The sequence below is a fragment of the Mustelus asterias genome, chromosome 25, assembly GCF_964213995.1.
Source record: "Mustelus asterias chromosome 25, sMusAst1.hap1.1, whole genome shotgun sequence".
Taxonomy (NCBI): domain Eukaryota; kingdom Metazoa; phylum Chordata; class Chondrichthyes; order Carcharhiniformes; family Triakidae; genus Mustelus; species Mustelus asterias.
In genome coordinates this window covers 41,673,869-41,688,974 of record NC_135825.1, presented here as the reverse complement: position 1 = coordinate 41,688,974, position 15,106 = coordinate 41,673,869, and the positions used below count along the sequence as shown (strand labels likewise).

General features: G+C 40.3%; 1 protein-coding gene across 2 annotated transcripts in view; it reads left to right on the top strand.

Annotated features, from left to right (window-relative positions):
- The window catches only part of LOC144511903 (lysine-specific demethylase 5B-like), a 371,069-nt gene that overhangs the window by 103,048 nt on the left and 252,915 nt on the right, over positions 1-15,106 (top strand). For both annotated transcript variants that reach the window (XM_078242346.1, XM_078242347.1), the window contains exons 9-10: positions 1,056-1,214; positions 11,253-11,434. In XM_078242346.1, coding sequence (XP_078098472.1) covers positions 1,056-1,214; positions 11,253-11,434 — 341 coding nt within the window. The remainder of the gene's footprint in view (positions 1-1,055; positions 1,215-11,252; positions 11,435-15,106) is intronic.

The window sequence follows — 15,106 nt, the reverse complement described above, 5'->3', positions numbered from 1 at the left end:
AATACTTCGTCATTCACCAGCATCCAGTGGCACAGTGGTAAGTACTTTTGCCTCACAGCGCCAGGGACCCGGGTTTGATTCCCGGCTTGGGTCACTGTCTGTCTGGAGACTGCATCTTCTCCCTGTGCCTGTGTGGGTTTCGTCCGGGTGTTCCAGTTACCTTCCACAGTCCTGGTTAGGTGGATTGGCCATGCTAAATTCTCCCTCAGTGTACCCAAACAGTTACTGGAATGTGGCTACTCGGGGATTTTCACAGTAATTTCATTGCAGCCTACTTGTGACACTAATAAATAAAAAACACAGAAAGAAGCAATCATCTGGTCACCCATTTCGCAGGTGTCTGAGTCCTTGTCGATTCTGCATTACAATGTAATGGTGGCTGCATTTCAAAAAATAATTCATTTGCTGTGAATAATTTTGGCCCGAGGTGGCACAGTGGTGCCTCACAATGCCAGGGACCCGGGTTCAATTCTGGCCTCGGGTGACTGTGTGAAGTTTGCACATTCTCCCCGTGTCTGCATAGAATTCCTCTGGGTGCTCCAGTTTTCTCCCACAGTCCAAAGGTGTGCAGGTTAGGTTGATTAGCCATGCTAAATTGCCCCTTAGTGTCAGGGATTAGCAGGGTAAATATATGGGGTTATGGGGACAGGGCCTGGGTGGTATTGTTGGTATAGGCTCAATGGGCTGAATGGGCCGCCTCCTGCACTGTAGAATTCTATGATTCTATTCTATGATCCTAAAGGTGCTTTGTAAATCCAAGCTGCTGTTTGTTCCTCTGCTGGCTGCTGATATCTGAGGTGAAGTCGGTGCCAAAGCAAATATGTTCCATTTTTCAGTTTCATCGGTGCAACCATTCGCCAGGGAAAAATAAAACAAACCTAAAGTGATTTATTAAATGAAGTAAATTAATTGATAGTCATTTTGCCTTTGAGCAAGGCAAAATGTGAGATGCATTCTAATGTGACGAATTGCTCACAAACTCATTTTAGTTTTGATAAGTTTTCTTCTTTTCTTACCCCTCCATCCCCCAATGTACGTAATGTGTAAAAACACAGATGGTTCCAACAGAACTAGTGGAAAAGGAGTTCTGGCGCTTGGTTAGTACCATTGAAGAAGATGTTACTGTGGAATATGGAGCTGACATTGCCTCAAAAGAATTTGGTAGTGGCTTCCCTATCAAAAATGGCAAAATTAAACTGCGACCGAATGAGCAGGTAAGGTTTCCGGTTAAATGTGTGAAATATGTACGGTTGGTGTCTGGGAAAATCCATTCAACGGTTGAGACTGATAATCACCTGGAATTTTTGCATGGATTCTCCCAGTGTCTTTCTAAAAGATTACCTTCTCGAACCCATGAGAAATGGTAAAATGGCTGCTTACACTAATTTTCCATGGTTCTGCCCTGTTATGGCAGGTAATTGTAGAAATTTTACACTGTCTTTCCGATTTTCCCCCATGCTTTATTAGCCTGGGTAAGATGCTCTTTTGGAGAGTTGTTGCAAACACAATGGGCCCAATGGCCTCCTTCTGCACTGTTGGGATTCTATGTATCTCTATTGTTGTAGGCACCCATAAATCTCTTGTGAAAATTTGGCCAGGGTTCAAAAGTTTTGATCACGCTTCAATGATCCCAGCTGGAAGTGTGACTGTGAATGTTGGTGAGCTCCAGACCGGTTTTCCCTCTGTTGAACAGTATGTATCAGTTCATGCAACCAGCTTGCTTGCTCTTTGAAAGTCATGTGAATAAAGACTTGGATGTGGACAGGGTTAAAAAAAATATCTTAAGCCAGTTCAGACGCTTAGTTTCATCTTTTTCCAAAAATTAGTTTCCAAATTGCATATTTCAGTGCTATGAGGTATCAAGGTTTATTGTCATTTATAGGTCATCCGAAGTAATTGTATTTTTAAAAATAATTGGTTAGATTGCAATGTAAAACTACATTACTGCATGTGGAAATAGCATGCAGTAATGTTAATTTAACTTCTGCCACACTGTTAAATGGTGAATGTGTGGCAGCTTTCATATATCTTCTACCAGCCCTCAGACCACCAGATGTATTTAAATTCATTATTAACATGCCATGGTGGGATTTGAACTGGTCATCTCTAGGTTGCAGTCCCGTTCCATAATAACCAAGATATTATTCCAATGCTTGGAAGTAATTTCTTATGCACTTGACACAAAGTTAAAGAAGTACACGTAACTGAACATTACAGAAACTGTTAATTGATGGGTTTAAAGGCAATGCAATTTACAATGTAGAAATAAAACTGGTAGCTTATGGTAAAAATGGTGCTGGGTACAGCGGTAGAAACAAAGGCTTCGCTTGAACAAAATATTAATGATAAAGTACCTTGTTTTACAAGAGTATGAGATAATCCATTCCCTGTTGAACCAGAATTATTTTTGGAAATCTGCCTCTCATTCATGGCTCAGTGCCATAGGCTGGTCATTATTTTTAACAGCTGCGCTTTCAGAAATCCCATAAAAAGAATTACTTTTATTAATACTCCAATGGCACAACCAAAACCTATTCGACACTGACAGCAGATGAGTGCAGCAGTATTAATTAATACCAGTGTCACATCCTGGATACAAGACCCATGAATATTCAAAACCTCAATCACTTGATCGTTATTACTACAATGTGCAGACTGCTACAAATGTAAAGTCTTAACATTTGCTAAAGAAGAATTTCTATTTTAAAAGAAAATTAACATCGTGTTTGAGCTTTAGTTTTGGCTGCACACTTGCCTCTAACTCAAAATTGTTGGTTCAATCACACTCCAAAGACGAGTAGATAATTTCAACTGATACTGTTAGCGGTGTTGACTTTCCAATGGGTTTTAAAAGCAGAAACCATTTTAGTTGGGTGTTAAATCCCATGGCAATATTAAATTACCCCCTCAATCAACACCACTAAAACAGATGAGCTTGTCATTTCCTCATCACTGTGGGACCTGCTTAACTTCAAAACCATTAATTGGAGCACTTGGGATACTGGGGCACTTTGAGATATCTTGGAGATGTAAACAGCAAAATAAATACAGATACTAAAATATATGGCACAAAAATAGGCCAATCAGCCCAACTAAACTGTGGTGTTTATGCTCCAAACAAATTTTCCACTCCATCTGCCTCTTCAGTTTATCATTGTATTGCTTATTGTCATGTACTCATCTAGTTTCCTTTTATTAGTGTATATTTGCCTCAACCATTGCCTGTATTCTCAAGTTTTGACATTTTAACCATCAAGTCAAGAAATTTCTCCTTATTTTCCAATAGCTATCCAGTATTTAGGGGCCCTAGTTGTGGATATTTCACCAAGTGGAAACACACTTTCCACATAGAATCATAGAATCCCTACAGTGCAAAAGGAGGCCATTTGGCCCATCAAGTCTGCACTGACCACAATCCCATCCAGGCCCTATTCCCGTGACCTCACATATTTACCCTGCTAATCCCCCTGACACTAGGGTCAATTTTGCATGGCCAATCAACCTAACCCGCACATCTTTGGACTGTGGGAGGAAACCAGCGCACCCGGAGGAAACCCACGAGGCATGGGCAGAACGTGCAGACTCCACACGGACAGTGACCAAAGGCTGGAATTGAACCCAGGTCCCTGGTGCTGTGAGGCAGCAGTGCTAGCCACTGTGCCACCGTGCTGCCACACATGGGATTGTCATATAGATTGGACAAATCAAATTGGCAAAGATAGCCTTGAAGATGAGTTCATGGAGTGTGTTTGGGGCAGTTTCTTAGAACACTGTGTTCTGGAACCGGCAGTTGCACTGTTTTCTGGAACCACCAGGGACAGGCTATTGTAGACCCGGTCATTTGTAATGAAGACAGGATTAAGTAAGGATCTCACGGTAAAGGATTCTCTCGGCAAAGGTGATCATACCATGATAGACTTTCCCATTCATTTTGATGGTGAGAAATTTGGGTCCGAAATTAACAAGTAACCGCAATCAGAAAGTTATGAAGTTGGCTGCGGTGGACTGGAAAATAGGTTAAAAGGTAAGACAGTAAAGAAGCAGTGGTGGACATTTAAAGGAATAATTTATAACTTTCAACAAAGATCTATTCCAATGAAAAATACACTTAAAAGGATGCAAGATCCAAGGCTAACTGTTATACAGCTTTTAATTTGAACACCTTCCAAGCATTCCAGTTTAATGAGACAAACAAGGACAGTAATTCAATTATGTCTTTATTTAACACTTCTCGTACCAATTCAAACATAAACAGTTGCAACTCTTTAACTGTAACTGAACTTTAACTCTTAAACTGCACTTTAATTTCAACTTTAACTATTTAACTGAAAATAGATACTACCAAATTTAGGAAAACTTTGGCCTCGATGTAGAATCTATCACCTTCTTCTCTGAAGCTTCCTTCAGGGTACAGGTCTTGCGATGATTGGTCTCTTCGAGTTATCGCTGGCAAACAAAAGCTCACATGTCTCTTTATCCACAATTCTCCACTCGCTTCCAGAAAATTCTCTGTCATCCAGCCAATGAATTGATCAGAAACTCCAACTGCATCATTCATTTAGGCCAATCAAATACAGGCAGGACCCCATCATATCTAGGCCCCTTAAGTGCATATTATTTACATTCCAATGCCCGGACCAGGAACATGGGCTCCAAAAGTCTGTAAAGAGCTCCTCTCTACCAAGGACAAGCTGCCAAAATCTGACACCTTCTGTCCTTTGACAAATTCCAGGTCACTGGCCACAAGAAATCCCAGCACACTTAACTCTCAGCCAGAGATGCCATTTTAAAGCTAATATTGCTAAATTATTGTTGTCGTCGTTCTTTTTCCATCCACAGTCCCTTCTCTTGATCCTGGATCATACAGCGAAATGGATCACAGACCATGACCTAACACTTTCCCAACCTGATCGTATCAAAATCCAGCCAAACTAACCATTTAAATGTTACAAATGTTATATTTACAATGGACGGAATTTTTGTTCCATAACAGCATTTCCATATGCAACTGTTGCATTATTTTTCCTTTCCATCTTACAAATTGAACAGTAAGCAGTATCTACTTTAGTAATGTCTGTATCTAGATGCCTAACTTTCATTGTACAATTCAAATTGTCTTAACCCACCTCGTTAATGCTTGAAGTTTAATGTCCAGATTTGTCATATCAATGGTATTAACTGTGAACACTACTGTCCTATAAGCAGTTGCTATATCATCAATGAACTCTTCCTCTGACGATCTTTTGAATCACTAAACCATTCTTGCTCCTCATTTGTCACTTATTGATTTAACAACCTCTGTTAAATAAAAAAATTATCTCCCAAAGTTGAGAGGGATACCAATCTTGTAAATGTATTTTAGTGAAATCCAATAAAATTTGCAGCCATTCATAGGAAACATTGTCATATAAAACCTAGTCCAAATTTGATATGATTACACCATTTTAGGTTCAGGTTTATGATCAGGACAATAAATCATTGGTACAGATGAAAGAGGGAAACAAAGTTTAGATTTGGATTTAGGAGGGTCATGCACCAAAAATACTGAAGAGGTAGGTTTAACTCTCCAATAAAGAACAAAGAAAGTTACAGCACAGGAACAGGCCCATCGGCCCTCCAAGTCTGCACCGACCATGTTGCCCGACTTAACTAAAACCCCCTACCCTTCCAGGGATCATATCCCTCTATTCCAATCCTATTCATGTATTTGTCAAGATGCCCCTTAAAAGCCACTACCTCCCCCGGCAACGAGTTCCAGGCACCCACCACTCTCTGTGTAAAAAATGTGCCTCGTACATCTCCTTTAAACCTTGACCCTCGCACCTTAAATCTGTGCCCCCTAGTAATTGACTCTTCCACTCTGGGAAAAACCTTCTGACTATCCACTCTGTCCATGCCTCTCATAATCTTGATATTTAAAAATGATCCAAATTTGCATCATAAACGCTCTTGCCACAACTACCATTTTACATTTCACCTTCCACAGTCACAGCGCAAAATCTGTCTTCTACTAGCATACACATGCTATGTTCTTTTATGACTCAATTAACTCAATGTACCCAAAGTACAAGCAAGAAGTAATTGAAATGATTTTCTACCAGTTTAACAAATTGTAGAGGAAACTCCTCCATCATTTCATCTACTTTTAGCAAACTTTTATTTATGAATAACATGATTTGCACAAATGGTTTATTGTTCCTCTTCTAAGAGTTTTAACTCCTGTAAACCCAGATAACTAAATACTAGGAAAAATCCTGTCATCTGTTGTAATGTCATTGACACTCTCCAGAACCCTTAACTTTTCACAGGAAGTTAACTCCCAATTTATGAGCATTTTGGTACATTGAATCAAACAGACTTTACATGTTCACATGTATGTGCATTACTGTTGATAACCTTTACACAGTATAGAAAACACACAAAACAAACATATTACTTTGTAAAATTATTCCAGATTTAAATGGTAACATCATGAACTGAGAATATTTCAATTCATCCTCTTCAACAACAAAGAAAAGTTTATTTCCTCGAAACGCAAAACCCATACAGACTCTTTCTCCATTACCCTTTATTTGTCAAAAAAAAATAAAACTTATTTTCCTCTTTAGAATTTAGGTAACTTTTCATTTATATGATTTGGCTATTTTATGCACTCAATTTAGTCAATCAGTTAAATGTCAGAAACAGTAAAGCTTAAATATAACCAATCACCTTAATTCAAAAGGCAACAGTGGAAAAGATCTGAGCCAAACTCTGCAGGTCTTAATTATCACTAGGTTGTGATAAGCAATCTTGAAATCATGAAGCTGCTCGACTTGTTATTCACAAACCATCTATTTAAAATAAAACACACACAAAAAATACATTCGGCTTATAGCCAAGTGAATTAATTTGGTCTCAATCTGTCAAATTAAAAACAAAAATAAAATGCATAATCTCCAATGTATATAATTTTCTAATTGCCAAATTAGGAACAGCAGATGATGAAATATCTGCCAGTTTAAAAAAACTCAAGATGATGTCACAATTTCTTGAAACTAAGACAAAGGAAAGAGCACTTGGTTCGTTCCAAGCTTTAAATCCTTTCTTAGCACAATTTGAACCCAGGATTATTCAAAATTCAAAATGGTTATTTCAAACCCCAATTTACATACTGGAAATTTTTCACTGTTAATCACCCAACCAATCTTAGTGTCATCTGCAAATCTTGCTTATCATCCCCCCCACTTTATCATCTGTATCATGTGCGTCTATGACAAACAATAAGGGACCCAGCACTGAACCTTGTGGTACGCCACTGGACACCGGCCTCCAGTCACTCAAACAGCCTTCTATCACCACCCTTTGTATCCTATTATTAAGCCAATTTCGGATCCTGAATGTCCCTGAATTCCATCTGCTTCAACCTTCTGCATGTTAAAGGCTTTTCTAAAATCCATGTGAGCTACATCAACTACACTTCTCATCAACACAGTTGATCACATTTTCAAAAATATTCTATCAAGTTTGTTAGGCATGATCTCCCTCTGACAAAGCCATGCTGACTATCCCTAATCAACCCATGCTTTTCCAAGTAGATATTAAGTCTCTCCTTCAGAATTTTCTCCAATATTTTCCTTTCCACTGCCGTGAGACTCACCGGTCTGTAATTTCCTGGTTCATTTCTACCACTGTCGTTGAAAAGTGGAACCACATTCGCCGTCCTCCAGGCCTCTGGCCCTTCCCTGTGGCCAGAAAGAAATAAAGATTTGCATCAGAGCCCCTGCAATTTCCCGTCTCACCCCTCACAGCAGTCTGAGATGCAATTCATCTGGGCCAGGGGATTTTTAAACCTGCTAGAGCCCCCAATATCTCCTCATTTCCTATATCAAACCGCAAGTTCCAGTGGAAGGGAGTAAAGTTTTATTTTGAGTAGAAAGGGGATGTTATGTGTGCCTGCATGTCACTGCAGCATAATTGCTCAGTAGAGCAAGGGTTAGTGTATGCCTGAAGACTAAAGTAAAGTTTATTTATTAGTAAGGCTTACATTAACACTGCAATGAAGTTACTGTGAAATTCCCTTGTTGCCACACTGTGGCGCCTGTTCAGGTCAATGCACCTAACCAGCACATCTTTCAGACTGTGGGAGGAAACTGGAGCGCCCAGAGGAAACCCACGCGGACACGGGGAGAACGTGCAAACTCCACACTGACAGTGACCCAAGCTGGGAATCGAACTCGGGTCCCTGGCACTGTGAGGCAACAGTGCTAACCACTGTGCCGCCCCACACTGCACACTATATAATAGTTACATGGTAATGGACTCTGAGAGGACAGTGTAGAAGAAGCCTGCATGGTGACAGCAGCACCATGCATGGCAGTCACTGGGATCTGTACATAGTTAAAGACTACCAATGGATTGTTCATGTTTAAACATTCATGTCTCATTGAGACATCAAATGAACCCATAACACAACAAAGGTTAGCGAGAATAATGATACTTGGCTTCCTAATGAGATTTCCACCATCATAGTTGCTATTATCTAGCCAATTTGGTTCATTCTCCATACATTTAAGAATGCTTTGGGAGCCAATACAGCTAGAGGTCCACTTATGGAGATAATGTTAGCTGCCAAGCTGAATCCATACAGCTAGGACATTAGCATCTACCTGATGATGTGGAAGACTGTTTGGGTATATTGCATCCTCAGAAAACCGGACAAATACAACTCGATCAGTTACCGTACTGTCAGCCTCCTGTCCATCACTATCTACTCGACAATAGCCTGCTCAACCTGGAAGCACTCTGCTGCAACCTCATTATAATATTGATCCAGGCGTAAACATAGTAGCCAAATGCCAGAGACGAGAACTGATAAACATAATTGCCATCTGCCTAGACTTGTATTCCCTTAAGTATACAAGATAAAAGAGTGATCTAATTAGGGTGTTTTAAGATGAGTAAAGGATTGATTAGTTTGATAGGGAAAACTATTTCTGTGGAGAGAACAGAGCTAACGTTTCAAATCATCAGAGCCAGTTTAAGATCAGTTGAGCTTGTAACTTTGGCTCATTTACATTTGCTAGAAGCAACATACGTTCATACGCAGTAACCTGTTCTCTGCAAGCAAAAGGTATATGACTAGCACGTGGCACTGGTCGCACTCCTGAGATTACTATCTTTGAGGTCCTACTTTTTAGTTTAACCCCATACACCCTAAATTCAGCTTGTAGGACCTCATCCCGTATTTTCCCTATATCGTTGGTGCCTGTATGCGCCATGACAGCTGGCTGTTCATCCTCCTCCTCCAGAATGTCCTGCAGCCGCTCTGAGACATCCTTGACCCATGCACCAGGGGGGCAACATACCATTCTGAGTCTAATTTACGTCCGCAGAAACGCCTGTCTTATTCCCCTTCTAGTTGAATCCCTTAACACTTAAGCTCTGCCACTCTATTTCCTGCCCTCCTGTGCAGCAAAGCCAGCCACGATGCCATGAACCTGGTTCATGCCACCATCTCCCCCAACAGTATCCAAAACGGTATATCTGTTTTGTTGGGAGATGACTGCAGGGACTCCTGCACTGCCTTCCTTTGTCTGGGGGTCACCCATCCCCTATCTCCCTCAGTAAATTTTACCTGCTGGTGTGACCAACCCACTGAACGTGCTATTCACGACTTCCTCAGCATTGTGGATGCTCCAAACTGAATCCATCTGCAGCTCCAGAGCCGTCAAGCGGTCTAACAGGAGCTGCAGTTAGACACACTTCCTGCACATCAAGGATCCAGTGCCTGAAATCCCACATCATGCAAGAGGAGCGGGCCTGGGATCTCCTGCCATGACTTAACCCTTAAGTTAACTTACAACAACAACTACAATGCAAAGCGAAGAGAGATAAAAGAAAAACTGCTTATCAGTCACCAGCCAATCGCTTAACTGTTGTTTGTGACATCACAGTTCGATTTCTTTTTACCTCACTTGCCCCGAGTTGGTCCACTTCTCCATTCCTCCTGAAGTTAAGGACCTCTTCCCCTCAGCACCAAATTCCCACTCAGCTCCAAATTTCCAATACTCTCAGTCTGGCTGAATCTCACTCCAGCCGCAGCCTCTTTCCCACTGGCGAAGTCTCTCTCCCACTGGTGTGGCAAGCTCACTGGTTGTGTGCTTGCGAAAACTACTGCCTTTCTGCAGCTTGTAGAACAACAATCATATTCACCACACTTTGTGTGTTTGTATCCATGTATTTTAAACCTGTGTTTCCTATAGTCATTCTTGCTTCTGCGATCAAAAACAATCATCTTCCTTTACTCGTACTATCCAGCACACACCCTATTTTATGTATCTTTATTGCATCGATATGGTGTCCACATCTCTGGGAATTTAAATCCTCCCCAGTAGCACTAGTGAACCTTCCTGTGAAGACCTTGGTCTTGGTCCTGTTGAGGCATCCGTCCCTTTTGAATATGCCCCAGACCTGGTCCCAACACCCCAAGAATGTGAATCCCTCTGTCCTTCCCTGTGCCTCAAGCCGCATGTTGATCTTCCCTTACATTGATACCAACGTGCATCACAATTTCAGGCTCACTCCCTTCCCCCTTAAGAATGTTCTGCATCCTCTCCATGTCATTTATCTTGGCACCAATGAGGGAACACCTCATACAGGATACTCAATAATGGTTACAGAAATGCCTGGCTGGCGCCCAATCTATGGAATCTCCTATATTGATAGCATTGCCACTTTCTGGTGTTATCTCTTGTGCAGTTGCTTGTCCATTGGTGAATGGGCTGTCTGGTCTGCACTCCTTCAAGATGTCACCACACCCAGCAGTATCCAAAGTGGCATATTTCTTTCGGATGACCGCCCATGTACGATATAGAACTCTTATTGCCTGACAGTCCAGGAACCTCTCGCCCTCCTCGATGCTCCACAGTGACTCCAGCTACCCCTCAAGTTGGGAAATCCTGAGTTCAAGCTCAAGCAACTATAGGCATTTCCTACACAAGAGGACTGAAGCTCCTGCATGGTACAGCAATTGTAAACAACACGTATCAACTGCCCATCCACGATCTAAGAAAAAAATCTGTTGCCTGTTTAATAATCTTGTTAGTAACTTATTAAAAAATATAAATTTTAATTAATGTCAAATAGTGACAATATTACGATGCATTCTGTAGAAGAGATATTGTTATAATTTTGAAATCTGTCCCATTCTAATGTTGTATTTGGAGTCAAATTTTATCATTGCAATGCATTTTTCTATCTTTTATTTGCAGGAGTATTTTGATTCAGGATGGAATTTAAACAATATGCCTGTGCTGGAACCTTCAGTTCTTACACACGTTAGTGCTGACATCTGTGGGATGAAATTACCGTGGCTCTACGTAGGGATGTGCTTCTCCTCTTTCTGCTGGCACATTGAGGATCACTGGAGCTACTCAATCAATTATCTGCATTGGTGAGAGACAGCCACTAACACAGATAGTAAAGACTTTAGTCATTACATTTTAGATCTCAAAGAGAAGAATGCAAAGGTACCATAGACTTGCTGCAGAACTGTATACCTTGAATGCTGTGTTTTTTTTTTACAATGTTCAAAAATTAACCATCAGGTGAAATGCAGAGTAACAGAATACATCTTGCCTTGCAAATTGCTCGGTGCTTGCAGATAAATTGATGCCCTGCTAACATGTAAACAACCCCAAGACTGAACTTTCCAAGAAACATTGATGTGAGGAGAATTTTACTGTACAGATAGTTTATCATTATCATAGAATCATAGAATGCTTACAGCACAGAAGAAGGCCATTCCATGCTGGCTGTCAGCAAGCGCAACTCACCTGGTCCCATTCCCCTGTCTTTTCCCTGTAAGCCTGCATATTTTTCCTCCACATAATTATCTGCTTTGTTTCAAGGCCTTGATTGAATCTCCTTTGATCACACACCGAGACAGTGCATTCCAGATCCCAACCACTTGCCCGTTTTTCATGTAGCTGTTGCTTCTTTGCTACTAGCCTTAAATTGGTGTTCTCTGGTTCTTAATTCTCTGTCAACGGAAACATTTTCTCTTATCCATTCTGATCAGACTCTCAATTATTTTGAATACAGCCCCAGCTTTTCCAATCTATCCATTCAACTGAAGTTCATCATCCTTGGAACCGTTCTTATGAATCTTATCTGCACCCTTTCTAATGTCTTCACATCCTTTCTAAAGTTAGGTGCTCCAAATTGGACATAACATTCCAGTTGATCCAGTGTTCTGTACATGTTTATCACAATTTCCTTGCTTTTATACTTAATGTCCCTATTTATAATGCACAGGATCCCATGTGCTTTTATTAACAGCTTTCTCAAACTTTCCTGCCACCTTCAATGATTTGTGCACATATACCACCAGGTTCCTTTGTTCCTGCTTCCCTGCTGAGAATTGTATCTTTCATTTTATATTGCCTCTTGTTCATTCTATTAAAATTAATCACTTTGCACCTCTCTGCATTGCACTTCTCCACTAAATTTCATCTGCCACTTATCCATTCATTCTGTTTTGAATTTCAACACTATCCTCCTCAAGTGTGATGCACAAACTTTTAAATTGTGCTTTGTACACCCAAGTTTCCGTCATTAACACGCTTGTCAACAAAGTTACGTTGTGTGTCATTTTATTGAATGACTTTTGGAAGTCCATTTACACCACATTAACTACATTACCCTCATCAACTCTTGCTGGCACCTCATCAAAAAGTTAGAAAAACGCAGTTTTCCCTTCACAAATCCAAGCTGTCTTTCCTTAATTAGTCCGCATTTTCCCAAGTGGCTATTAAATTTGGCCTGTAGTTGCAAAGATTATCCTTGCACCCTATTTTGGTTAAGGGTGTAACATGTACAATTCCCCAGTTCTTTGGCACCACTCTATCTAAGGAGGAGTGGAAAATTATGGCCAGTGTATCGACAATGCGTCTTATTTGGTCCTGGTGACTGATCCACTTTTACGTATATTCAGCCTATTCAATATCTCGTTTCATCAAATTTTAGCATATCCAGTATGTCAAACACGCTTTGTTTTACTATGATTTGGGTGGCATCTTCTTCCTTGGTGAAAGTGGATGCCTTGCTTAACTTGCCTCCATGCGTAAATTTGCTTTTTAGTTCCTAATCAACCCTACTCCTCTTATCAACTATTTACTATTCATATATCTATAGAAGAATTTTGGATTCTCATCTGTGTTAGCTACCAGTCTCCTCTTGTACTCATTTCTTGCTTTTTTTTGTTTTTCGTTTCCCCTTTGAACCTTCTTTATTGAGCCCGATTTTCAATTGTATTATCCTTACTCTCTACCTCTTTATAGCCTTAACCAAAACTATAATTTTATAGTAAACATTCCCAAACTATGTTTGGTACATGTTATTTCGCAAAATTCATGAAAAAAGATGTGCCTGAACATGCTGCGTAATCTTTTGATGTCATCAACAGACTCACATTCAACTCAATCTTGGGTTTTTAAATGCTCCTCATAGTATATATGTTTCTTCTTGTTGGGCACTGAAATAAATTAAAGGAATTTAATCAGATGATGCTTATCCTAGGAGGCTAGGAAGGAAGTTTACTGTGCCTCGTCTCTCCATGAAAAGTTTATTGAGTGTTGTTCAGATTTGCAGTATTGGAAGCTAGCAAATACAGCAGAATTTGACCATAACACAAAATAGTGGCAGTTATTCTTAGCATGGATACAAAAACAAGGAAGTTGCATCAAACCTTACAATGATTTGGTCACAGCTTGGTTATTGTGTCAATTTTGGACATCACAAAGATGTGAAGGCTTTGGCGAAGATGCAGAGAGATTTTCAAAAATTTATCTTGGGGTGGGGTCTTCAGTTATGAGAATAGATTGAAGAAGCTGGACAGGTGCTCCTCAGAGAAAGGAAGGTTGGGAGGTGATTTAATGGAGGTATTTAGAATAATGAGGGGTCCAGGCAGTGGATAGAGAAAAATTGATCCTCCTGGCAGAGGGTTGAGAACCAGAGGATATTGACACAAAGTCATTGGCAAAAGAAGCAAAAGCAGTATGAGGGAAATCTTGCTTACACAGAAAATGGTTGTGGTCTGGAATACAGTGCCTGAGAGTGCGATGGAAGTAGATTTAAATTGTGACCTTCAAAAGGGAAGTGAATAGACATGTGAAGGGAAAATAAACTACTGGGTTATGTGTAAAATATGTCGGGGTACGAGGAAAGGTAGAGAGTGGGACTAACTAAATGGCTCTTGCAGAGCGCTGGCATGGGCTTGTTAGGCTTCATGGTCTCTTCTGTGCTGTAGCTATTCTATAATAAACTGACAAAACCAGTCAATTTTGAGGAACAGCCAGCATCAGTTAGATCTGGAAGATTCTGTTTGACAATGTTACAGCTAAAGTATATTGTTCAATTGTTTCATGAATTTATATAGTACCTTTACTATTCCAAGGAGATTCACAGGTATGTTATCAAACCAAATAATTGATGTCAAACAGGTGTTCAAAAGATCAAAGTAATAGGTTTTAAAGAATGCCTTGAAGGAGTCAAGTGGTTTCGGGAGGGAATTCCAGCGCTTGGGGCTTAGAAAGCTGAAAACAAAGGAAATTGGGGGTTATAAGTGACCAGAATTGGAGGAATGCAGACATCTGAGGTTATTGTGGCTGGAGAGATGCTATGATAGAGCTGTGTTTATATTATCTGAAAGTTTCAGATGATGTAGTTTGTGTGAAAGATGAAAAGCCAGAAGGACTTGGGAAAGAAGATAGACTAAATATAACATTGGTTTTAAAAACTAGGAAATGCTAGTATTCTTGAGGTGTACAATAATAACAGAAATTGTTAGAAAGATGTGGCAACATCTTTGGAGAGAGAAATAATTGAAGTTTCAGATCACTTTTCAAATCATGTTATGGATAATGGGAGACTGATAAAGATGGCAAAAGCACATGGGATCCAGAGTAACTTGGCAAATTGGATCCAAAACTGGCTTAATAAAAGGAGTAAGAGTTTTAACAACACCAGGTTAAAGTCCAACAGGTTTATTTGGTAGCAAATGCCATTAGCTTTCGGAGCGCTGCTCCTTCGTCAGATGGAGTGGAAATGTGCTCTCAAACAGGGC